This window comes from Solea senegalensis, linkage group LG1 (genome assembly GCF_019176455.1).
Source record: "Solea senegalensis isolate Sse05_10M linkage group LG1, IFAPA_SoseM_1, whole genome shotgun sequence".
Classification (NCBI taxonomy): Eukaryota; Metazoa; Chordata; class Actinopteri; order Pleuronectiformes; family Soleidae; genus Solea; species Solea senegalensis.
The window spans coordinates 30,821,499-30,849,425 of record NC_058021.1 but is presented as its reverse complement, the minus strand read 5'-3'; the positions used below and the strand labels follow the sequence as shown (position 1 = coordinate 30,849,425).

At 39.8% G+C, this 27,927-nt stretch overlaps 1 protein-coding gene across 2 annotated transcripts in view; it reads left to right on the top strand.

Annotated features, from left to right (window-relative positions):
• Positions 1-772: 772 nt before the first annotated feature.
• The window catches only part of vipr1b (vasoactive intestinal peptide receptor 1b), a 43,254-nt gene continuing 16,099 nt past the window's right edge, over positions 773-27,927 (top strand). Inside the window, exons 1-5 of one of the 2 annotated variants that reach the window (XM_044028152.1) lie at positions 773-978; positions 9,247-9,337; positions 12,518-12,628; positions 24,840-24,940; positions 26,692-26,789. In XM_044028152.1, the coding sequence (XP_043884087.1) occupies positions 925-978; positions 9,247-9,337; positions 12,518-12,628; positions 24,840-24,940; positions 26,692-26,789 (455 nt within the window). In that variant the 5' untranslated portion in view covers positions 773-924. Of the gene's footprint in view, positions 979-9,246; positions 9,338-12,517; positions 12,629-24,839; positions 24,941-26,688; positions 26,790-27,927 lie in introns of both variants that reach the window. The other variant, XM_044028068.1, reaches the window with a different exon arrangement.

The window sequence follows — 27,927 nt, the reverse complement described above, 5'->3', positions numbered from 1 at the left end:
TTAACCATCACTACTACATGAGGAGTTCACGCTGAAAATAACATTGACATTTTGCCACATTTAGCTTCAAACAATGTTTAAAGATTTGTGGAATTTAACGATTTAATATATGTATAAGTTAACAAATATTGTTAATGTGGAAAAACTTTTTTGAACATTGTTTGAAGCTACATGTGGCAAAATGTTGATGTAAGTACACAACTAAAATAAAACATTTTCAGACTCCAGTTGCACATTTTCTACATGCTTTACGGTGCAACGTGGAGTTAATCAGAAATCATGGAGGTATGAGTTCACATTTTGTACATTTTTGTAACCTATTCTGGTGCTCATTAATTTTGCTATTGGAAACATTACATGATCCTTTCACAGCTGAGGAGATGAGTGGAGCAGATGACGTAATTAGCAGGCAACCAGAATGTCTCTGGATTTCCGCGTTGGAAACATTTTGGTTAAAGTAAGTACACATCTCAAAAATACATCTTGTTCCATAATTATGTCTTTAAATTATTTTTTAGGCCCTACAGATCATATCGTGTCTAAACAACCACAGACTTCTCAAACTGTGTCAAAGGTCACTGACGTCACAGAAGAGGAGTCGCCCTTTAATTAGGCAATTAATTAATGGAGCAGAATTATGAATGGGCAAGGGGCGGGTCCAAGTCAATCTGATGCAGGAAGCTCCTCCTCCTCCTACTCCTCCTCCTCCTCCTGCTGCTTTTGCTGCTGCTGGAGGAGCGCACTGAGAAAAGAACAGTGTGATGTGGAGCAACAGCAGAGCTAAACCTCACACGCACACACACCAGTCCTCAGGTACAGTCTGACACACACACACACACACACACACACACACTCGTGAGCAGATCTGCGGGGTGAGCGCCGCAGCAAGACCGAGGAGCCTGTGAAAACTAAAGTCAAATCAGGATGGATGCTCCACAGTTGTTGTTCCTGCTGCTCCTCTATGGATATCTGCCAAAAGTAAGTCTTTATTATTATTAGCTGTTAATCTTATGTAAAAAACCTGCATGTTATTGATTGTAGTTGCAGCACAGGTCTTAATAACTGCATTACATTAGGTTGAAAACTGTTGAGGTACAATATAGACTAAAAATATCTCTTTGATGTAAGATGCTCTGAGTTCCTGGGATTGATAAAAAAAGCTTCATCTTCACAACATGTTTAATTCTCTTTGTCTGTAGCTGAGACGGAACCTGTGAAGGTGGAGTAAAAAAACAAAGACAACAGTTTTTTTCACCATTTTTTTCTGTTAATTATCAGATTTTTTTGTGACATTTTCATCTCATAGTCCAACAATCCCTTAAGTCCCTGTTTTATGGAATTACCATAATATCAGCTTTAAACTCAATTCACACAATCTTTTTGCACACACGACTGTAAAATACTGTTGTAAATGCATCCTTTTGTATATTTACACATGGCTCACCACCTTGTTTTTCTTTTTTTTTTGTCCCATAGGTTACTTCCTCGCTTTAAATGAGACAGGACTAAATTCATGGCTTTGCAGTAACAGTCACAGAGTTTCAATAATTAGATGGAATCCCCTTGAGTTTTGCCGTGTGGTAATATGTAACCTTTCAGTGCCACTTGTGCTCTGCTGCAGGATGAAAGTGTCCACTGAGGATAATGCAGTAGATGTATAGGCTTCCATGCATCCGTGTTTTTAGTGACCCATAACTCTTAAGATATATAACGTGTATATAGACATGCACCTGATTGTGAAGCTTCAGAGTGAGATTTTAATGAAGTCTTTAGTCAAGTGTCATGTTTTTATTATTCAGGGATGTTTTATTTATTTATTTTTTTAATTAAAGATTGTGTGGAAGTGTTTTGCTGCTGTTTGCTGAAGTGGCTTATCTGCAGTCTCAGGAATGACAAAAATGGGTGAAAAAGATGAAGGTTTTGTGGATTTAGTCCTTTGAAAGTATAGTTGGTAATGTTTAATAGAAAGAAAGAAGTCCTTTACATTCAAATTCAAGCCTAGTTTCTCAGTGTGGTGTGTTTAGATCTCACATCCTCAATCCCATTTGTTTTATGTCAGCTACAATGTGTAATACCTGCAAATAGGTTGGAATACGACTGAAAACAAACAAAGAAATGGCCACAAAAAGTTTTCAGACGAGGACATAGCATACAAATGATGTTACAGAGGCAGAATAATAACACACTGAAGCTAAGGTTAAGGTTTCAGGATACAATGATGCATTTCAGTGGGTTTTAGTGGTATAACATGGGACATGGCTTCCCTTTAATGTTCACCAGTGAGGCTCTTTCCAGGCAGAACTGCCTGTGAACATCTAAGTGACTGTGAAAATGTCCTCCTCCTCATCTCTGACAACTCTCAGATGCCTGGCCCACCTCGAGGCTGTCAAAGATCAACCAGATCCGCTGTTTGTTGACATATTTCTGTGTGCTCTTATAGGCACCAGTGTGGGAAGACATTTAATGGTTTGTCATTGTGCTCCCGCTGTGCTACAGCAATGCCCTTTCCACTGTCCTGTGTGGCTGCTTTACAATAACCTACCCTGACACGTTACATCAATATATCAAGTGGGGGACACTCGGTGTTAAAGAGAGTGCAGGAAAATCCCATACGTGGTTAGAAGTGCATGTTGGCTTCAAGACGGCCACATTATTACTTTAACATAATGCAGATGGAAGATAGTGACCTTTACTTCAAAACATTAAACCACCTGATAGAAACCATGAGACGTTTGGAGGACACTTATTTCCCGCTGCAATTTACAATTCTGCTCAGTATCACGCATACGGGATGCAAAGAATGATGCATTTCACTGATCCTTCTGTCAGTACACTCACATGTACACTGTGTACTTCTATAGTTGTGACAGGGGATTTCCTCAAAATACCAAAAAGGGTGAGCACCACTGATGGGTAGCGTAAACACTCTCATAGCAACAGGGTAAGACAAAAGCCACATCCACATAGCTAGATTTTTACTATCTAGAATCACATGCCATCCACACTGTCCTGGTGTTTTGAAAGTTCCAAGTCACAGCTGGCTCAGCGGAGACGAAAACCTTTGACACAGTTAATGAAATTTACGTCTCGATTGGTTCTCACCACTCGACGATCAGCTGTGAATGAAAGGCTCAGTTAAAACTTGCTTTCACGTTCACCGCGTCGTCAGCCTCGTCATAGAAACTCTCGCTCATCATATTTACCCTTGTTGTTTGTCAACATTTATACTTTGTTTTACGTCCGTATGACCCATATGTAATCATTCACACAATACTTGCCTCTAGGCGGCAAGTGCCACATACCAAGTTGCAGGCATAAACAAATAGAGCGATCATTAAATGGGGGTTCTTTTTTTGTTTATCATGCTCGATCTGAAATGGAGTGAAATGCAACCAGATTTTGTGGCGGTGGAATGTAAGACCACTAGATTTAAGTTGTCCCATCATTAAAGGGGAATATGAGTCATTGGTGTTGGTGGTTTCCATATGTCCACTGCGATTTTTGACAACTTGCTTCACCAATGAGTGATGCCGAGCTCTGGTGGTATGTTTTACACTTGTTTCACTGCAAATGTAGGCTGCGTCTTCATTGTTTTCCTGACTGATTTGATGACTTTGTCATTTGGTATCATGTGTTTTTGGGGAGGCTGAGGTTTTAGGGCCCAAATCCCTATAAAATAGTGAAAAATACAAAAGAAGCAGTTTTCTCAGCTGCAGTCTTGTATAAAGTACTTTAAAGGTGATATGTGAGTAAAAGTCTCTTTAACAGGAAATGACTACGGTAGAAGTTGAAATCGCTTTTTTTAAAAAAACAAATAATATTACTTAAGTAAAAGTATATGACATTTACTGTACTTAAATACTTTTAGTAGTTTTAGAAGTAAAAGTATTAAAGAAGTCTCAGTGGTAGAGTGAGTTGTTGTTCAATTTGCAAGGTGTTGGGTTCAATTCCTGGCTCTGCTAGTCTGTGTGTCCTTGAGCGAGAATGGGTGAAAACTGTAAAGTAATGAAAAGCTCTAAAGATTTTATTTGGTAGTAACGAGTAACAAAGATTGTTCGAGGAAATGTAGTGCAGTAAAAGTTGCTAGAAATATAAGTACATATATGTGAACAAAGTATTTGTACTGTGTCACATTACAACACTGCTCAGTCAGTGCTGCCTTCTGCAAGATATGAGTGTGAACATTGATGGCGAAAAACCCTGCATTTCAATCTCCACTTTGGACTTTGATGAGTCCATTTATGTCCTCAAAGTGCACGGTGCCCTTCCATGATTTACAGTGCGAATGCACTTATGCTTTTAAAATAACGAGTGCGTGAAGTATGGGACCATGCAAAAACGAGACGTGCTCCATTTTAAAAACGTTTCCTTTGTTCGGCTGGAAAATGTTGAGTGTTTACGTCGTGTCTAACAAGCACGTCGCGCTCGAGCTCACTGAATAATCAGCCTCAAGTGTTAAGACATGAGGTGGATGGCTGTGAATGTATACAGATGATGTAGCGCGATGTTGCTCCGCAGTGTAGGATAGAGATAAACACATTACTCGGCTGCAGCGTGAGGCACACACACACACACAAGTTTCTCCCTTAATTTTCCCGTCAGCTCTCCTCATTTTTTAATTTGATCATTATCTCGTAGTCAAAGCAGACAAGACTCGCAGCTGTCTTAAACGACAACAATCACTATACGAACAACAACCCAGCAGCCCCCGCACTGATCTCTGTGTGAGTAAACTGTCAAAAGCTGAGGGGGGAGAAGCAGATTTATGTCATGTTTTGCACACAGAGACACTTTGTGCATACTGTGTGTGTCCCCGAGGCATTGCACAAGTCCAATTATCATCCGCTCAGTTTGGGATTGACTTTTTTGATTCAGTATCCATGGCTGGACGGTTGAAATTGTAAGATATTATAGGTAGATATTCTGAAGCCCATAGTAAACACTTGTTATTTGTGTCCAGCGGGTAAAGCTCAGACATTAATCACTGTCAGGACCTTTCTTTCTCTCACTCCCTCTCTCTCTTTCTCTCTTGTGTTCTTGTGAAGGAAATCTACCCCAAATTCAGACAGTTCCATGAATCTTACACTCTGAAGATTTTCTTTTTCTTATCACGGTCTTACCGTCTGTGTGTATTCTGGCTCTAATCCCAGTATATACAGGGTTATGTAGTATGTGAACTCATAAACTACTTGCGTCGCTGTCGTATCATGTCTGCTGTTCATCTTGATGATGGGACTATGTTTCCATTTTCATGCCGTTTTTAAATGCGGCATTTTTCATTTGGTGATCAATGCTTTACAAAGAAAGCACAAAGAAATCTATTGCATGTCTTATTATAGATGTCCAAGCCATAATAGTACAGCTTATTGTAATACAAATTGGTTGTGTTCATTAAAATGCAAATTACATTTCAACAGGATAAGGACAAAATGTGCTAACATGATATTAAATGGCTACAATTATGTCAAATATAATAGTTAAAGTTAAGTGCAACCTCATTTGATGAAAGTACAATTAAATCTGAAATAAAGATAAACAATCAAAACTTTATTATAATAAGAAGTCCATCAGAAAGCCAGTACGAAGAAACAAATCCTCTGAAGCTTTTAAAATTATTCTCTGACCTTAGCAGCTCTCATTTTCTCTCAAGGTTTTTTTTTTTTTTTAAATCAAGGTTTTACCTGATATTGTGATTGCAATACTGATTTTAGCTTCTTCTCAGGGGCTTTTTGGCCTCAAATGTTCCACGGTTATGTTTCCCCCACAATCAGTTTCTTGATAATCAAAAATAAGAAGGCCACTCAAGGGTGGGACAATCATTGGCAGGTTCATCCAGTGCCTCCCCATCAGTGCTGCTGCTATTGCCTCAGGATATATTTGGGTTTTCTGGACCTGTGTAAGTTAAGTTCTGTGGATTACGACGGTGTTAGTAGATAGTGTGAGGTGTTAAAATTCTGCCTGGGGAAGTGGATGGAGAGTTTGTTTGTGTATCCGCTGATGTTCGCCTCATATTTCCAGTGGAAGTTTATTTACCGGGCGGTCAGAAAGGTCTGACCTTGTTGCCCTTGTTTTTGTGATGTTTACAAGCCAGTTGGCTGCGATGAATAAATGTAGCTACAGCTGCACAGCCAGATGGACGCTCCCATCTTTTAGAACAGTATCCACCGTATTTATTCCTGGGTGAAAAAAGTGGAACTTCCGAAGCGGAAGCAGCTCCGCTCACTCAATGTTGAAACTAAAACCCAGGCTTTGATGTGGGACACTGAAGACTCTCACTTGGCACAAGATCTGCCTTTTTAAATAAATAAAATGTGATTTCTGTGTAAATACTGATTAGCCAAAGAGCTTTTCAGTTTGTTCACAGCTTAACCATCTGCAGAGTTTAATTCTTTACATTTATTATTGTTGGGAGAATACAGACACTGGTGGATTGTTCTTATGTGATATTTACACACAGTGTTCAAATAACAGTAAAAGACTCAATTTATCGCTAAATACACCAGACTCCTCCTGTTAAATATTGAGATTTTAGACCTTTCCATGCCGAATGTTGGAGGTTAACGCATGTTTTTAGGATTTTTAAGTATTTTTCATTGATCTACAGTTCGGCATTGTTCAGTTTGGTTCCTGTCTCGGACGTCGTGCCCGTGACTCTTCCAGTGACGACACTCTCTGACCAATCAATGGTCACGTATAGGGTTCGCTTAGTTCACTTGGAACCTTGTCAGAGCAGGTACTAAAGAAAGTACCAGGTACTATCGCTGAAGGAAAAACCATGTCTTCAGAGCAGGTACAGTAGCTCATTGCTCATTGGATGCACATAGTTTTATACATTTGATCTGTGAACGTGAGCACAAGATGACTTCAATAACACGGCCTGACACACAGCACAGGCTCAGGCGCATCAGCTATGACGTATTCCATAAACTAGAAGGTTGTAGATCTTTTTGTTTTTTTGTTATATAGAGCCAATGCAGGTGATGCAGACCTTCTCAGGCTTTAACAGACGAGACAGTCACCCTGTTAAAGTTGATGTACCATCAAAAATAATCTCAGACGCGTTATTTTTGAAGGTTGAAATCCTACATTGTGTCACTTTTAATTTTACTCTTGCAGAGAAGAAGGCTGTGAAATTTCAGACGCTTCAGCGATTAGCATCCAGTTACCGTTGAAAATGCAGATTCTGCTTCAGCGGCAGGAACGCGCTGGAAGTCGCGCCACTAGTTTGTGCAAGGAAGTCGGATAGCGCTGATAAATCCAGAAGATAAAAAGTGAGTAAAAAAAAAAGATTAACTACTGCATTTCTGAGAGCTGGAGGATTCAACATTTCCAAAAGTTCTAAGTGAGAAACTTTCCCTCCTGCTGAACAACAGAGAAAACAATAAAGAAGACATTTATGTGGAGGTAGAATTTAAACTTTTCTGTCATTTCTGACACCTATAGTGATACAGTAGCTTCAATAAAGGACGTGGACCTGGCAGAGCCACACGGGACCATTACTCATTACTCACTGTGTGAGTCATGATTTGTCTCTTTCAGAGACAAAGGACATTTCCCAAAGTGAGCGCTTTGTTTTTTTCCTAAATTGTTGTGTGAGTGAACTTCACCAACTGAACTGAGCTTGCAGGGTTTCCTCCTCACATGTGATCTGGTAATCAGCTTACGGTGACATTTTTTTCTTCTTTTTTTACCATATGTAAAAAAAAAATTGACTGATTAGGTTCATTTCGTGTGTGACAGCTGCTGAGAGTATTAAATACATCGACAGCGACCAAAGAACATGAAACGATCTCTTGTAAATTCACCCTGTGCTTGGTGCTCACAGGCATGTACATAAACGTAGGCTTCCCAGTGCAAAACAAACTTTTAAATCCTCGAGATTCATGATTTGACTGGCGCCATGACGGTTTCTGCAACTGGAATCTCACACCTGCAATCTCACCACCTCCTCCGGCACGTTACAAATCAAGCAGGTGGTGAGCGGTGTGTCACGTCACCCACAACACATCCCCCAACTTCCCATCTGTCTCTGCATCAAATTCAAAATCCTTTTTTAAACATTCAAAGCCGTAACTTCATAACTTGGCTCCTCCATATCTCACTGACCTCCTCCACACTTGTACACCTTTCTCGCATTCTTCCGTTCCTCCTCAGCCTCCGTCCTCTCCACCCCACCTGCCCGTCTGTCCACAGTGGGACTGAGGTCATTCAGACATCTGAACAATAACGTCATAGTTTACCTTCAAATCCCAACTAAAAACATACTTATTCAGATTAATTCACCACCACATCACCATCTCTCAGCCATCTTTTTCAGTATTCTGCATTTTATTAATTTGAATCTACTGTGTTGATCTTGTCTGTTTTATTTTAATGTTCTTAACTGTGTGTTTGATTTATCCTCTTATTTAAGATGTAAAGTGACCTTGAGTGTTAGAGTGTTTGTATTATTATTTATAATATGGATCTGTTTTGTGTCCTCGAGATTCACGCTATTTGGCCTGCACGATGTGATGATGTGCCATACTATTATCTTTTTATTCATTGTATTTTACATACTTCACTAAACTGTCACATGTGCCGAAGAGGACTTGAAACTAAAGATTGAAACCATTACATCCTTAAGAAAAAGACTCTTACGTCCCGATAAGCTTCCCTGGTGAACTTGAAGTCCATTGTTGTGAAAAGTAGGCTCATTTTCATTTTTCTTTCTGCAAAAGTGGCTACTCCCGCCTACTTCCTGGGCTTTACTTTTCGAAGTGGAAGACTACGTCCATTTAGATAAACAAATAGTACTGCATTACTCCCACCGTGCACCCTGACCTTTACTGCCTTGGTTGAGGTAAACCTACTGTCGCTTTATTTGTACAGGGTGCAGTGTGAAGCTCTTTCCTGGGACTTGAATCATGATAACACGATTCAGCCTCACGCTGCCTCCTTCTCTCCAGTGACCTTCTCGAGCTTGTCGCTGCTCGTCACGCACACACACGGCTGTCAGCCCACATTTCTCAGCCTTTGCTGACACAGATGAACAATTGCAGCAGATTACTCTGTGGCTCTCCTTTTCCACACTTCCTAATACGTTTGCATGATGGTGTCTGTTTGTGCAGCCAGAGGGAGCTCGGTGTAGATTTATCAGGGCGGGGGATTCACTCCTGAAATATGTTTCCTTGCATGTTAAAACTTCTAACTGTCATGTGAAGGACACTCTTGACTCCCGAATGTGCCTTTTTGTCTCCTCCACAGGTGCGATCCGTGCAGATGTGTGACGTGGTGAACGAAATCGAGTTGGAGAGGGAGCGCTGTGAGAATAGCACCGGTGGGAACGTCACTTCAGGTCATTTTCCTCTCTCTCTCTCTGGCTGTTAAGAGTGTGCAAGAGGCTATTAAGAGAAAATGGGAAAGAATAGTAGTGTATAAATAGTGAGGTGACTTAGTATGGTAGTTTATCTTTATACAGGACTATTATTAAATACAGACCACAGGTTCTTCAGAGATGGAAGCATTACCATTTAATTCAGGTTATACTTCCACAAAATGTGAAGTAGAAGTTTGATGTTTGTGTTCTATGGGGGACTGACCTCTGTTCTGTCCACAGACCTCCATTATAAGCTCAAGTGGAAATTTTCGGACACACAACATGTAGTAAACGTTAGGTTAAATACATTTTAGTGGCCTTTGCATTAAAATTCATACCGTGTCCGATACAGCGTGTCTCACTGTGTGACTCACGTCGCTCAACGGTAACATTATTTCCGACGTTCCCGTTGTTAAAACATTCATTTATCCTCCCAAAAAATCATCTCCATACAAAAAAAACCCTGACATGGTGTGAGAATCATGATGTCTGTAGGTTTTCTTCACTTTCATCCAGCGAGTGATGGAAAGAAAGAAGACAGAATCCTTTGTTAATCCTTTAGTATTTTGTGTCATGGTTACATTTAGACGTCTTTGTTTAATCTAAAAGGGGAGTCCCCACAGCCATGTTTACACACACAGTTAAGCTGAGCTACGACTGTAACTCAAGCACGGCGTTCAAACAGAATTCTCCTCTCGTCTCATTGTACAAGCAGCAGCAGTAGTAGAGAATCTGTCGAGCGCCATTCCGTCTTCCTACCATTCAACTTTGAAATATTACTCTGTTATCTTCTTCTTTTAATTCTGGGCACATTCACAGAACTCCCAGGTCATGTTTGAGTCCAGATCTGGTCTGACTGCATACATGAATATATTGTAAAAGATGTTTTCTGAGGGTTTCTCACCTTTTATTGGACAGGATCAAGTTGTGTGAAAAGGGTAGAGAGACGGGGAAGATGTGCAGCAAAGGATGGGTGGGTGGAACTGATCTATTCGGCAGCCTTTTTAACCCTTTAACCCCCAAGTGTATTGCATACGACATGTTTGAGCACTTTGCATGACTGCAATTACACAGCGGTTTGTGCCGTCGGAAAAATTCCAGCAGTTTCTGATTGCTGAGAAGTTGCACGCCAAAGCCAACGTGTGGTTATTGCGGTAATTATTTTTTGTTTTTGGACAATGAGACAAACATTATTTTAAATATGTGTTATACTGTTCAAATTTCTAAATCTGGTGTTCGTATGCATCTACAGTGTTTTCTTGAAACAAGACATCGTTAATGTACTTTTTTAACATGCAGTAAATTGTAAATGGCTGCCAGATATTGAAAGTTATTCTGGAAAAATGGGCAAAGCACTTAGTTTCTGGCCCTTGTATGGTTAAAAATAACAAAAAAAAAGACCACACAGACATTTTGAGGCTTAGGTGTTAAAGGGATTAAAGAACAGGTTTAGTTGGACTAACAAAATAATATATTTATATTTTTTCTCATATAAAATACTTTGCAAACCCCATCCTATCTGAAATGGAACAGTCCTAAAATCATCAGCTCTGCAGAGAGCAGAGTAATTAAAATGATAAAAAAAAAATAACAATGACTAGTTTTTACACAACGCTGTCACTGCAATCCATAAAAAACAAACACACAAAGATTAGCTCATTGTTTAAAATGACCAGGTTTATTTGTGCTGCAGTCTACCTTTTTTAAACGACTCGTCGCGTTTGTGTTTTGTTGGCCTTATTTATTTATTGTCATGGTTCAGTTTGAGTGTACTTTGTTACAGTTGGCTGAAGAACAAACCGTCACCATCCCTCTGGAATAATAAAGACACCTTGAACTTTATGACACAATTGAAACGGTTATGAAAGAGAGAATTGAATAACCAGCGACTCATTCACAGCGTCTGTATACACTCAGTAGAATATGAATGCATATTTACCAGCTTTTTGGTTCTACTGTTCTGCTTATATCTTTATTGTACATATTTATTTGTCATAAACACAAATGTGGAGCTCAACACTGAAGTCAGAACATATAAATGATGTGGACACAAATGTGGAGATCTAAAAATACTGTGAAACATTTATATTTTCTACTTTGGCCCATTAAATTAACAGAGTAAATCCTCCTCCCTTGGATAAAACTCAGCTGTTTTAACTGTGCCGTCTCCTTTTGAACAAAAATAGAATCCGCACAAACGTGTCGTCACTGCGTCATAATATGAAATAAACACAAACAGCTTTGCGTGGAGACAGCGTCGCTCCCTTATCTCTTCAATGACCCTCATTTTTCTACTTCCCTATCTGCTTCCTCCACAGGAAGGCAGTGGAAGCTGCTTTTCAGAGGTCATGTTCATAATAAATGAATTAGCGGTGTGTGTGCATCTGCGAGAGTCCATACATTCACAACACATTCAGCGCCGAGTGGCTTCCTCTGAGGGAGAGAACAGACGCAGAAATGACACGACTCTCGTTGCGTGCAGCGCCGATGGAGAACTAAATCAAATCACAATCAAATTGTTACTTTTTTAACTTCAGAAAATTGTGTCTTGAGAAGTTTTCTGTTCCAAAGATTCAGGGTTTGTTCTGTTGAAGTTTGTGAATTACAGAGATAGATTATTTTAAAAATATTGGGGTTTTCTTACACAGCATATAACTGCACAGTCATCCCAGCTGCAGTAAAATAAACCACTAATCTATTTGTTTTTGTTGATGTCTCACAATATAGTAGAAAGGTGAGTTGAATGAGGGACATAAACAGAAATACTGTCCTCCTTGTCCTTCAGGTTTCAGAGAAGTGACAAAACTACCTAATTATTTATTGATCGTTTAAAACTCAATATGTCAGAATTGTCCATATCTCTATAAGCAGGTGTCACAGAGTGTTTAGTGCTTGCTGGTTGGTGTACGTAATGCTTATGTTACTCGTGTTTTAGCGTTTAAAATTGAAGACGTTATAACCCAATGTGTCTGCTATTCATTAAAAATAAGAAATCAGATTATAGGGACCATAGATAGTTATGGTTCAAGTCTCCAGGAAATAAATGAAAGTCAGTGTAATGTCCTCTGAAGTCATGGAAACCAGACTGTGTGTGTGTGTGTGTGTCACGCACAATAAGGAGTAATCCCATGTTGACGTTGAGTTGTCATCTCCTGTCAGGTTGCCAGGGCACGTGGGACATCATCGCCTGTTGGCCTTCAGCCAGAGTGGGAGAGGTGGTGACAATAACCTGCCCCACTTACTTCAGCTACTTCAGTGACCAACACAAAGGTAAACAATCCTCTCACTTCATTTACTGTTTACATTTTTCACTTATTCACACTTGCTCAAGGATAAAAAGTGCCTTGCTCAAGGACACATAGCAATAGTCTATATTATGGCATATTTCCACTGGGGTCAACTCGCCTCGCCTTGCCTCACCTCGGCACGGCAAGATTAGGTTGCATCTCCACTACAAAAAAGTACCTACATAACGTGGGCGGAGTCATCACTGCACGGCTGAGTGAAACTGCAGTGTCTTTGTTTTATGCGCGACACACACACACACACAAGTGACTAGTGACTTTACACCAGACTTCTCTTGATTTGTGTGTGGGACGTCTCTTCCTGTGACGGGACTCAGTCTGACCAATCGTAGCATTGTACCTACTTAGCACGCTTGGAACCTCGCTGGAGCAGGTACTAAAAATAGTACCAGGTACCAGGTAAATAAGGCCTGGTACCTACCATTGAGCCAGTAAATGTACACTAAATGTCATATATTGTAAGACTTTTTACTTAAGTAAATGAAAAAGTGACATCTACCAAAGTCATTTTCTGGTAAGATGCTTAATGTTTTTAAGCAGTCTTGAATAAAGTACCTTAAGTGGCATCACCATGATGTCAGCTGTTGGCTATGAACTGCTCTTTCTGAGCCCTGTAGTTGTACAAAAATGGACACCAGAGGAACCATATTTAGATATAAAAAGAGGGAAACAAGACAGATGGAGTGTTAGGATCAGCAGGTCACTCACTGTGTATGACGCATGCTGTCAATCACACCTTTGCCACAGCCTAAAGCACGCATTGCTGTATTGTCTACTTGACTCTAAGGGCCAGGTCATACATACCTTTGAAGAGCTACTTGGCATTCTTTCTACGTGCATTTATATCTGTGGTTCCATTCATACTTGTCGTATTCCAGCAGCGGCGCTTTCTCAACACAAGCGTTCACCTCTTGCGTATGTCCCCGAGTTGTACCAGTTGACCTCATTGCGTTATCTCCTAGTTTGTTTCCAATTTCCATTGTTACCGTCTTCTTCATTGTCTCTTTTTTACCAACAAGAGAGCGCCACCAACTGGACTGCAAAAAATGTTGCATGCAGAGTCATTATCCATGCAAACTCAAACTGGAGGTGTGCTTGAGTTCATCCACGTGAGGTCCACATGGACCTCTGTGGAAACGCAGATGAGTAAAGCGCTTTTCTGCCGCTTTTCAATCAGCTGACTGTTCTGAGTGATGCCAGTCTAGCTCCGCCCCTAACCTACCATTACGCTGGTACCCCAAGGGAAGGGTACTGTAAAATGGAACAGTCAGAGTTGGTTATTTTGGTACTATTCCTCATGGAAAGACAAAAATAATACGTACCATACCAAACTTAACCCTTCCAACCTTGGTTCTTTGTCACTTGTGTCGTAATAAACGTCTGCTTTAAAACAGGAAATGCAAGCTCTGGCTGAGTTGTCCGTTTGGGTCGTTGTAGAAACATGACGCACAAGAGGACACTGACTCGAGTCATTCAAGATTCAAGAATTCTTTATTTGGTTATTTAGTCAAATTTAGTTTGGTAGCTCTCGGCTCTAAGACGCACGAGACACAACAAAAAGTTTGATCCCAGTCCTGACGTCATATTCATATTTAAATGTCTGATAATTTAGTCATGCTGTAATTCATTTTGTGGTGAGTTTATTTTTTTTTTAACCATCCGCACAACGGAAGTCTGTCTTGCAGTGTCGGTATTTTTAATTGTGTTTATTTTGGATGCACAAGTTGAAAAAGAGAAGACAGATGAAACAGCCAGACGGACAGAAAGACAGGTTCATTAGTGGTGATCTGATACAGTCCAGCCTTTGGGAGGATGAAATGTGTGTTGCTTGCATGCAAATGGACATTTGAAGTCATCAAAGTGGGTGAATCGGCTCCCGAGGACACGAGGAAGCCCTGCAGAGGGCCCAGGGCAAACAGCAGAGAGGAAAGTGGAGATTGATTTATGAGCCTCACATGCGTCGTTGCAGTGTTGCTGCTCATAAGACTGATTTATAAAATGTTCAAACCTTTTCTGTCCCCATAGTTTCCCTCCCTCTCTCTGACTCGGTCTCTCCCACCAGTGCTTTCCAGTCGTGACAATGGTCTTTATCCGTAATAGTGACGACCTTGTGATCTGATGTGCTGCATTAAATATGTGTCAGGTTGAGACTGTGGGGAGGTCTCCATGGTGACCCAGGATCAGGATTTATCCTGTTTGCAAACAAGAAGAAAAGAAGAGTGAATTTAGCAACAGTCAGAGTTGTAAAAAACGGGAGGAATCCAGGTTGTGACCTTTGTTTTGGAACACACATTTAAACTCTGAGAAATGATTCACAAACATTAAAAAAAGAAGACACATTACAGTGTTTTGTTCACTGATTCATTGTTCATTGATTCTTAAAGAATGAGAAAATGATCTTCTGCATAGAGCCATATTAAATCAAACTGTGCAGTTTTTGTTTTCATTTTTATAGATTTTTGTCCCTTTTTTTGTATCTTTCTTGTATTTTAATCTTGTTTTGCTTTGATTTTTTGTTGTTGTGATCATTTCAAAACGACAGGATTGTCAATGAATAAATACATAGACTTTGCTCAGGTATGGAATCAAATACGTTTTGATCTATACATGTACATATACAAATACGTTCTGAGACAGAGTGTCATGGAAGTGACGGCAGCGTTCATGATCCCTTCCGATCACGTTTTGTGGACTATTTGAGGATTTTCCTCATCTTCGCTACTATGAGATTATAAGCAGGAGAAGTCTAGAAAATGGATGGATGATTGTGTTTACAAAAAAAAGCAGCCACCGTATGGTCTAACATGGTCACGTGACAGCTTTACCACTTGTGGACAAAATCTTACTACGCCCAGAGCATAAAAACCTTTTGTTCAACATGACCAGGTCTTTTAATAAAGTAAGAATTAAATAGTCCCCGAGTATCGTAACGGCTGGTCATGGAGCTGCACCACAGCGCCCCCACACTTGCATCGTTTTGTTTTTGCAGCGTGTTTCTCCTCCTGCATGTGTTTTGGGTCGTTGCAGCCACCGTATTTTGTTACTGTGACTGTAGTTCAGACATTTTTAAAACTCACGTTGAAAATGCAGTTTGTTGCAGCAGGGAAAAAACACGTCTGGGTTTCTGATCCCATTAATCCCTGCAGATTATATGACATGAGATGTGAGGCGCAGGGCCTGGAGATAACGTTTTTGGCCACCAGCCAACATGAATAAGCAGAAGTACTTGAACTTGTTCAGCATACAAATTAAAGTGCTGTCCAGTTATTAACCAACTTAACCTAATTACGATCCCGACTTAACAGCTTAACGTGTGTAAGTGGCTTTTTGAGGACTCAACGTCCTTTTGTTAGTCCGTTGTTACAACCGACCTCTTCACCTCCAGCAATATTAGGCCGCCACATTTTGGGCATAAAAAATGTCAGACTTGGAGAAGAAAGTTTCACTCGCCAATCGTAAAATTGACCCGCGTCTGGTGAGTGGTCAGGTGTTAATTTCATGCCCTGGTGAGGAGGGATGAGCAAGTGTCTTAAACCCCCACACTGGAGTCTGCAGGTGGTGCTGGGGCTGAAGAACAGGCAGAGAGAGATGGATGGAAAGTGCTGCACTTTAACCCTTCAACATGTCCGTCTGTACTTTTTTGGGGGCTTATTTTAACCATAAAGGGGCCAGGAAATCATGTTAAAATCTGTTAAAATATGTTCAAATAGTGTATGAACACCTTTTTAAAATGGAGAAAAACTGTAAAAACCCCACTGTAATTTAATTTAAAATAACATTTTTTGAGTCTCAATGTCCAAAAACAGGCCAAAAAAATTAAACTTATGTCCAGGCAACTCTCTCCTCTCTGGTGCCAAAGACCTGATTCTCCACCTTCCTTCAACAGCGTGAATGAAACTGACTGTAATAACCACATGTTGGCTTTGACATGCAACTTCTTTTTCCACAAACGTCGCACAATTTGCGGTGATGCAAAGTGCGCTTGTGCAAACGTGTCGTCTGCGATACACTCTGTGTTTAAGGGTTAAATACACAGTGAAGTTGTACGGGTGTGTATGACGGTGTATCTTTTTTTCGTCATCTGTTCTTTTTTTTTAAAAAAATGAAGCCTTTTTACAAATCAATTGAGCTCTGGATCCACCGTCATGTTGTCGCATTCTTGCTTTGCCTCGTCTGATTCAGAGCACTTTGTTGTGTCCACATTCCCAGCGTTCATTCTCCCTCTCTTTGCGAAAACCCCGGCATTCTTGAGAACTTCAAGGTCTGTGCGGTGAAAACCTTGGCTCCCTGACGCAACACTGATTTATTCTAGGAACTTTGGATGAAATTATGAGAGGGACTTTTACAACATTGTCTCCACTGGTTGTTTGAGTTGACTCTGAGTCACTGTTATCCTGTTTCATTGTGTAACCAGTTCATGTTGACGATGAAAAAGCACATATTTGCCGTTTTACGTTATTGTCAAACCTCGTGTTCTCCATTGTTAAAAATCCGGCTGTGCTTTCATTAAAAATATTCCTCCTTCTTTACTATTCAAATATTCAACATTTATTCAAGGTTTCGGATAGTTTCCAACTTTGGTTTGATTTATAATTAGTCTCCTTCTGCAGTATGACAAGCAGAAGCCAAGAGTTGATGACAGCCACAAATAATAATTTGAATGCACTTTTCCCTTTTTTCTTCTTGAATTTGAATACTTAGTGTATATGAAATGGAACATATTTGATAGTGAGGTACGTGGTGCTTCATGTTAACATGAACACCAGTTTAGATGTTTCCTCTTTTTTCCCTCTCAGTCATTTTCATCTCTTTACTGATGGATATCTATTTCCTTTTGACCTCGGGTGTGTTTACCAGTTCCTCTTCTGTATTAAACCCTGGCTTTCTGACTGACATTTTCTGATATCTGACATTTGGCAGCATATTATAGGTAATATATGTATAGACCCCCTCCCCAGGATATAAATACTTCCTTGGTTTCTCCTTGCCGCTTTTCCTCTCTCATGGTCCCGGTGAGCTGAGCCGATACTACTCGTCACATGGTCAGACTGCCTGAGCGACAAGAATCAAGCAGAACTGTCGATCAATTAAAAAGACTTAAAAATCCTGAAAATGTCAATCTCCAACATTTAGCACGGAAATGTTTAAAGTGTCAATATTTAACAGAGGAGTATGGTGTATGTAGAGATTGCGAGCCGCGTCACAAACCCTGCTGCTGAGTCTGTGCTCCGGTCACGCAGGAAGTACTGAACAATTCTTTTTAATTATCTGATTCTAATGATTCAGTTACACCGAAAACAACTGCTTTACAAGTCACTAGTTTGTGTGTTTGTGTCGCGTATGAAACAAAGTCACAGAGTTTCATACAGCCGTGCTGGGATGACTCCGCCCACGTTGAGGAGGTACTATAGTAAGGCGAGGTGAGATAAGATGTGTATATATATGTGTGTGTGTGTGTGTGTGTGTATATATATATGTGTATATATATATATATATATATATATATATATATATGTGTATATATATATGTATATATATATATGTGTGTGTAAATATATATATATACATACATATATATGTATATATATATATACATGCATAAATACATATATGTATGTATGTGTGTGTGTGTATATGTGTATATATATGTGTGTGTATGTATATACACTATATATATAAAAATGAGAGAGATATATGTGTGTATATATGTATATATACATATATCTGTGCATATATGTATATATATATGTATATAGCTCACTAATTAGCATGTTAGATTTGATTGAAACTCAAGAAAAAGGAGTAGTAAACTAAAGTGACTACACTAAACTGACAGACGTCCTATTGAAATGGCTCAAAGAGATTTTCAAAATCAATTATTTGTAAGAAAGCATATCATTCAAGTATATCGTTTCTGCTCTAAGGGAAGTCACAGCTACATTTGCTTTCAGTGTCTTTATTACAGTAACTTACATAAACATGTAGCTCCAGTATATTTCTACCATTTTTTTTTTTACATAATTTGTGATGAAACATTTTGTGTCAAACATCCCCTGAATGTGAGTGAACCCTTTTACGCCTGTGAATGTGAATGAAGTCGATCCATTACCTCCGAAAAACTGCCGGTAAAATCAGGAATATGAACAGACTCGTATGTACATGTGGATTTTTCGTTTCCTCTGGGGATTAATGGTGCACTCGTACCCAAAAATTGGCATCTCAGAGAGTCGAACAGTGAATTTGAGAATAGGGGAGAAAAATGTGACACTTCAAATATGGAGGGTGCTCTTAAAGCACCACATTTTGAAACTGATGCCCAAAAAAATAAATATATGAATCCTACCAGTGATATGATTATACTCTAAAAAAAGATTTAAAACACTCCATCCTGCACTTTTACCTGTATAAAATAAGCCTGTGGTTTCACAATAAAAAGTCATGGGCCTTAACCAAATAGTGTAGATTAACAGAGATTAATCATGAGTATTATAAGATGTTAATCTATTACGAAGCATGATCTTTTACGAGATGTAAAATAATGCTAAATTTTGTATGTAAAACATTTAGCCTGTGTGTCAGTCACTGTATTATTACACTGTAAAAACGTATATTTACAGTGTAAATCAATTACATACAATACAACTGAAAGAAAGCCAGCATGACTTCTGAGATTAAAGTCAGAATTCTGAGGAAAAAAATTTTAATGACAGAATTCATGCATGTTTTATTTATTTCTTTATTTATTTCAGTTTTTTTTACATATGGCCCTAATACTCTTCCATGATTGCAAGATTATTATTAGGATTCAAAATGTATTAAATCATTATTTAAAATTAAACCAAGCTGCCAGTCACCTGCTTCAAAAGTGGGCGAGTCCTGAAAATAATACATTTTTCATGACTTAAAACTTTTTAACATTTTATGTTATTTCTATACTTATTGACTTCTATGGCAGATTGTACAGCAATCAATTTATCACTGTGAGTCGATGACTGAATAAATGCTCATCAGATCTGCGTGTTTGTGCACATTGTCACAATCACAGGACACTGCACAAGTAGAAGGAAGAAACAAAAGAGCCTCTAAAAACGGAGTTTCTTAATTTCTTTCCCTCTTCGATTAAAGAGAAAAGAGACGGTTTGTTGCTTTATGTTGGACACAGAATTATGTCAAGAATGAGGCCACGTCGTTTTATATTCCAGCAGGAGACTGTCTGCGTCACAAAAATCACTTCAGACACTTTAAAAAGCGACCAACAAAGAGCGTCACTTTGACAACAGGACATTTTTAATTTGCTGTCGGCGTTAGTTTCTTTTTATCATGACCTCAATCTTTTCTTGCAACCTCAACCAAATACTTTTAGTTCCCTAAACTGAGCCAAACCATATACATCATTGTGGCAGATCAGCTTTGAAGGAATCTGTTGAAGCTCATTCTTCTTCTTTGTTGCCCTCTGTTTCTGTGAACTCAAGTCTATATTATGTTGAAATGCAGTTGTTGTCGCCTACAGTTACATTATGTCTATCTGTGGCAGCAGCCTCAGGCACCAAGTGACATGACGAGAGACTGTGACAGGATGCAGGTGATTAAAGGTGGTAAAAAGGAGAATGGCATGTGGTTTGATAGTGTGTTTACTGACATGGCTGCAGGGAAGGTGGTCGAGGGTGAGCCGAGTCTTTAAAGCGGACATATTATGCAAAATCAACTTTTTAACGATTATAATACTTACATTTGGGACTCTGGAGGCCCTACCAGTCGCCTAAGTGTGGAAAAAGAATACTCAGTCATGTTTTCGTGGCCCCCCTTAGTGTAAGTATAGGCGATAAAACGCATGATGTTGAATTCCCTGCACTTATGACGGCAGCATGCGCATTTCACCGCGAATGTTACCGCCCCACCAGTAAGTTTACTTTGAGAGCTCCACCTTGTCTCTGCGAGAGAGCAGGCGAGGGAGGAAGAGCGGTATTATGTCAACGCGGAGGGACGAGTGTGCTGTTGGTGGCTGCACAGTGGAGCACAGTGTTTTACACAAACTTCCAGCCTCAGAGGATTTTATATATGAAGCTAATGTGCCGGATAAAGTCAGCAAACGTGTGTTCGTGTGTTCGCACCACTTCACATCAGACTGTGGCCAGCGGTCGCCGTATTTATTCAGGGGACGTATTTCACCGACGTACAAACACACACATTGTTAAGAAAAGGTCACATAGAGCTCATAACTGACCATTCTGACACGTCCTAATTGAAAATATTTGTTCAGTACGTCCTCCATGACCGGAGCACAGACTCAGTCTGATACATACAGCAGCAGTTTATGCAGCTCGCCGCTGGCGATCAGCGGTGCTGCACTCTCTGTAAAAATCAGTTAAAAAGACATAGGGACAGCACCGCTGATCGCCACCGAGCTGCCTGAACTGGCGCTGTATGTGACTGTATCAGACCGGTGACTGTATGCTCCGGAGCTGGCGATCAGCGGTCTGATATAGTCACATACAGCAGCAGTTTATGCAGCTCGCCGCTCACCGCTAGCGATCAGCGGTGGCGATCAGCGGTGCTGTCCCTAAGTGTTTTTAACTGATTTACAGTTCTGCACTGTTCGGCTTGCAAGAACAGTGGCACTCTCGCTGTTTTCCGCGCACGCTGCCATGTTGATATTGTCAGAGAACTAGTGGAGGAAGGGGGGAGCGAATGAGCGCTGTAAAGAGGACAAATCAGAAACCCCCTGGAAGAAGTGGGTGTGTGTTTGCCTGTGTCTCATTTGCATATAAAGGGACCATGCACGAAAACCGAGCGTTCTGAAAGGGGCGGGTTTAGCAGGGTTATTGAACTGCTATGGTGCTTCATCCTTATGGTATTTTGACCAAGGCATGTCACTGACATGTTCATTATGACACTATTTTAATTGGGGAAATAGGGTATAATATGTCCCCTTTAATGGACAGGAAATCAGTCCATAGAAGAGTTGCCCCTAAGTTGTGGAATGGACCGACACATGACGCAGACATCTTCACCATCCGATTTTAAATCTATTTTAAAGACTCCCGTTTTTACTGTTGTTTACAATTCCATCATTTACATTGACACAAAATGAAATGATCAGATGGTGTTGTGCTTACACATGCGTCAAGCTCAGTCAGAATGGACTATTTTGACATGTGCAGTGTTGTCTAATTCTCCGGACGAAGAAGCTTCACATCCACTTTCAAAGTAAACAAACGCTGCACGTGTCTGCTCACTGTCCACTATCCGTCTCATTTTCCCCCTGTTCCGCGTCTGTGACTTTCTGGGTGAGATGTTGTGCTCTACACACGTTTTATGTCTTTAATTTACTTATTCATTTGTTATTATGTCTGTTTATGAATTAAATCACAAGTCTACAGCATTTGGCCAAGTGTTGTCCTTAAATGTGCTTTACGAACAAATTGGATTGGAGAAAAGTTCTGGAGAGTCGGACTTGCATCACTGTGTAATTAGACTCAACATTAGCACTGCAGGTGCTTTTATTTTGAAGTGCAGTAAGCAACATGCTGGTTTTCCAGGCTGCTTTACTTTTGTTGTAGCGTTACTACGCTAACAAAGAGACAAGCATCGGTCCGTGTCATCGAAGCTTCCACTGCACAAACCTCTGCACTGCCTAAAACTGTGTGTACTTACCTGCAACATGTGGCTACATACAGTACAGGTGTGCCATTAAAGGTCATTACGATGTGATTCTGTACGGTACCTCACCTGCTGACACTTGGTTGTGAAATGACAAGCAGACGACGCTCCCAGTGTGAAGAGACATGTTGTCTCAGGTGACCATGACTCTGCCAGGCAGAGTGATGCTGCGACTGACCACATCCCTCCATTTAACACTTTGTTCTGTCGCATCACCTGAGAGAAAGTAGTGACAGCTGCTTGCATCAGGGACTTTATTTTCCTGGACGTGATTCAAAGACTCATTCCTCCTTGTATGAGAAGCTGAAGTAACAGAGTCGCAATGTGGTGGGAACAAGCGTACGTGCTGCCACCAGATAACAGTAACAGTATCGACAGACACGTTTCATGTACTTTGTAATTATCTGATTACAGTAACAATTATTTCTAGAACTAGTAGATGGATTGATATTCTTTGTCTAAATCTTCAGTTTAGGACCAAAAGCAAGTTTATTAGAAATGGATCGATATCAGTTTTTCGTGTCCGAAGACCGATACCACAACCTCAAGTATCAACGAATACCGATATTAGACAGACATTTTACATCTTTTAACCCTTTAACACTGAAGCCTCAAAATGACTTTGTCCGTTTTTTGTCCAGAATAACTTTCAATATCTGGCAGTTATTTATAATTTACTGTTTTAACAATTTAAGCAACGTTTTATTTAGAACACCAGATTTTGCATGTTAAATTAGAACAGTATATAGACGCTGATTCTCGTTGAAGGGTTAATCTACGGAGCTGCAAACAACAAATTACTACTTCTCCAACTCTGTAACAAATATTCTGCTCCAATAAAGACGACAAACAGCCCAAAACATGACTCAACTGAAATGCAACAAAATTTATTCACATATTTACTTTTTTACAGCCTGGGTGATTTTTGAATTTTTACATTTCTCAGGCTCTGCTATCCAATCCACCCGTTTTGATCAGTATTGGACTGATTTTCTCAGTATTGGACTGATTTTGACCAGTAATGGCCCAATACCAATACAAAGTATCAACTCTTGCCATGCTTGCTGTGAGATCGAAAAGGTAGTTCAAACTTCTATAATCTTGTCATGGGTCATAACTGTTAAATCTCTTGGAGATTGAAAATGTGTCCGTCTGTGAAGCAGCAGCCTTGAGTTCAGGTGCAGTTATGTTTTTCTCTCTGCTGTTGTGTCCCTTCACTGCCATCCTGCAATATTCAGCGATACATAATAAATCTGTTGAAAAGACGGTGGCACGCCGTCCAGACTGCAAATGAATACATATGAGTCCATGGCTGTGAAAGATGACTTTACGCCTGCTGTAGTCGATGTTTCATTCAGGATCCTCGGGTGGATTTGGCCCAGGCCTTCCTACAGCACCACAAATAAAAACCTTGAAAGCCGAGGAAGGTGAAGAATGTTGGTTTTAATGAGAATGAGGCTGCGTGTGTGTATGTAGCAAAAAGAAAGAAGAGAGAATTTACCAACATTACTCACACATAATGCTCAAATGCAGCCACATTAGTGGTTGCATTTCAATCACATGACCTTTCTCTGGCTGAGCAGCATTTATATATACTCTATATGCACTCACACCTCCTGCTGCACTCGCCTTTCCCTGCGGCTCATTTCCTTCATATGATAACATTTGGTTGTAATTGGCTGCTTGGGTTACCGAACCACACAGAGCAAGTTTGCTATTGGCCTCATTGATCACAGGTGAAGCGATATGATGTCGCACGAGTGAATAGATTCCATGAATAAATTCCACGAATGCACCAGAATATTAGCCGATTTCTGGTGGTTCTCCCCGTGTGCACTCTATGTGGCCTTGCGATGGACTGGCGACCTGTTCAGTGTAGGGCTGTTGGAGTCGAATATAATTAGAATATTTTAAAAATATCAATATTTATAAAAAATTATGATAATCACCGAAAATGTTGCCAGATGCATCGATGACAAACTCGGCAGAGTGCTCTCCATCACCACGGACAACGCGGCTAATTATATTAATGCATGGCCCAGTGGACAGAACGTATAACAACCACATGATATTAAGTTAAAATGTATTAAAATTTGAATTAAAAATTCAAATACAATTTGAAAAATAATGAGGAATGTAATTCAAATTGGATTATAGAGGAAAATTGACAACCCTAGTCCAGAGTGTACCAGTCACTCTGTCAGCTGTGATTGGCACAGCGCCCCCCTGCAACCCTTGTGTGTAGGATAAAGTGGTAGAAGATGGATGGATGTTAAAATCTCACGTAAATAACATGCATAGGATTCCTTGTCTGAAGTCATATTAGCAGCATGAAGACAGGGATCATAATGTCAATATCTATAATAACCAAATACTCTTCTGCAGGCACAGAAAATGTGCAAGTCAATATTGGCACTTTAGTGGGAGAGAGTCTTGCAGTCGTTTGTGGAGCGTGGGGCCTTTGAGTTGTTTGCCCTGTTGGGGAAGTCCTGATCTCTCCATGTCTTCATCTCCAGGTAACCTCTCCAAAACATGCACAGCGAACGGCTGGACGGAGATGATGCCTATCGACATTGCCGTCAACTGTGGCTACAATCTCAACAGCACCAGTGACGACGTGAGTAAACCAGCAGCACGGTCAATAAGGAGCAGCGGGGCAGACACTCGATGGTCCTGTAGGGAAAGAACTAGCGGCGCTGTGGGAAAAGCCAGTGGGGTTTCAGTTGGATTGGTGAATGTCTTTTCTCCACACTGTGGGGGAGTGATGTTGGGTCTATCAGGAAAGTGGCTGCCCTGGTGCACTCCAGTCTTTCTTTCTTTCTTCTGTTTGTTCTCTGCCTTCATGCACTCGTTTTTTTGGGGCTTTTGTTGTTTGTTGTTTTGTTTGTTGTAATTTCCTGAGGTGACAGGGTTGCGTGGAACATAAGTGGATGCAGCAATTTTGCTTTTTGTTGATGACTGTGTTGGATTTATAAATCATATTTTCTGGGAGAAAATGTCTGCATCTGTGGAAGTCGTATTGTAGTATGTTCAACGAGAGCAGATGTGTCAAACTCATTATAGGCCACCTTTAACAATTTAAAAAGTTGGACTGATAAACAGAATGAACTCCAAATATTTTCCTTTTTTTATATTTAATTAATGAAGTGGTTTTTTTTTGTTTTACAAAACTTATCTTAACGACCTGAAAATAAACCATGAAAAGAATAAGTGAAATTTCATCAATATTATGCCCAAGTTTATCATTCAATCGTGTGCAAGATCAAAGACACAGAACATTTACAAAAAAGGAATCTGGAACTGAAAAATAAAGTATTTGATATTACAATTTCACAAATTCATCCTGTGGGCCAGATTGGACTAGAAGAAAACAACACATTGTCCAGCACGACAAAAATAACTTTCAACAGCTTTTACAAGGTGTAAAATAACACGTGTGCAGCCTCAACAAAAGTCAATGCATCTAAATTCCCCTTAAACAACAAGGATTACAATCAACTCTGCATTTTTTAAAAGATATATAATCACCTGAGGCCGGCGTGTTTGAGTTCTAATGATAACTGTACGTTCTCTGTCACACTTGCAAGAACCTACAGAGAGATCTTCAGCTGCAAAATACAACTCTACACCTATAGATGTTGCTAAATCCTACTTACTATACCGTTTTAAAAGCGTGACGTCCGTCTTGCAGCTCCCCGGACGTCTCCATGTGCCACAGGATGCAGAGCTCTTAATGTCTTTTTGATTGGGCATAAACATACTGAGCCACAGCAGTAATCCTATGCTATTATACTCCACATGGGTCTAAATGTTCATGTACTGCCACAGCCAGTGTTCCTTTCTAAATGCTTGGTTACGGTGTGTATATACAGTACATATATATCGTTCTGTATTTATATTAATTTATTATGCCTTTTTCAGTTGCACATAATTACAAATTAGGTTTATTGTATCATAATAGTTCTGTGCATTGCGTATTATATAGAACTGATATACACAGCATCTATATGTGTATGTAAGTAATATGGTTGATTATTTTAATGTGAATTTATGTTTTATTTACAACCCCACATGTTTTTGGTGCTGCCTGTGTTGTCAGGGGGAGAGCTTTCGCTGATTTTAGTAAAAATAAAGAACAAGAACAAGTCACAAGACACACATGTGACTCTTGTGACAAAATTACCTTTAAAAGTTTATGACAGCTGGGTCTTGTTTTCTATTCAAAAATGTTACTTGATATTTTCCAAAGGACACACTGATTTATTGATTGATTTATCTTGTTTGTTTGCAGTGAATAAATACTAAACAGTCATTGGTGTATGTCGTTTCTTCACCATGACTTATTAAATTGTGCCGTTTCTTTAGCAGGGCAAGTTCTTTTGGCAGGTGAAGATCGGCTACACCATTGGCCACAGCGTTTCCCTCGTCTCTCTCACCACGGCTATCGTGATCCTCTGCATCTTCAGGTATGGACAAATGCACTGCACTGTGAGCCATTTACCTGATTAGGAATCAAATATTAGAATAAAACAATGGATTAGAATATATAAAGGGGATAAATAATGGTGTGGGGAAGCCAGAGAATCAGCATCTTTTTCACAGAGAGCAAAAAAACTTGGAAAAACGCCTGTACTTGTCATTGAGACAAAAACTCAAACAAATGTTATTTTAAATATGTTTTATAGTGTTCAAATTTCAAATTTGACACATAAAATATGGTGTTTGTGTGCTACTGCAGTGTTTTTCCACTGTTAAAGGGTTACACAAAGTGAATGAATATGCTTTGAATATGCCCATGTTTGTGACAAGGTTTATTCTTTTTTTTGTCCTTCTCCTCCTATGACTGCATACTTTCCAATTTGTGCAGAGAAGCTGTATGAAACCATCTTCGCTTCATGCCTCTTGCCCAAGAATTCATGCAGAAGATAACTAATTTTCTAGACCTCGGGTTTTAGAAAATGAGCAAGAGGGAGAGGTTGAAAGGGGAAACGAGAGACGGAGAAGTCACCGCAGCGAGTCCTCAATATTTTACCGCCAGAAATGTCACGAGGAAGTGACTTAAAACTAAATCCAAAAAACAAGATGCACATCTATTCACTGGAAGCACTTTGAATAAGTCATTACAAGACATTTGCTCAGCTTCCAAAAAAAAACAAACCCTTGTGAGCACAGCTCAGCTGTTAAATAATTCCTCTTCTTACATCATTTACCCATCACTATATCTCTTTGAATGTCCAAAGTTTAAGTATTCCTGTTGTATTCCCTTTGATTTGTTATCCCCCCGCTGTAAACCCACTAATTTGTTTCCAGGCTCTTACATGGCAGGATATAGATTTTTTAAATATGTCACCATATATCCTGCCTTTGCCATCACAAGCTATTTAGCCACTGAGCAGATTGACTTTTCACTTTTTTCTCAGAGTAGAGGTGAGGGTGAAACATGGAGCAATTGGGACATGAGTTAATTCACAGCTTTCTCATCTTGTGAGAAAGAATTATTGCCACAAACAAATCTCTGTAAACAGGAGCCTTGACACAACCAGTTCACCAGTTGAAGCCTCCAATTATGTTCAAACCGACGGCACAAAAGAGACAATGTAGCTT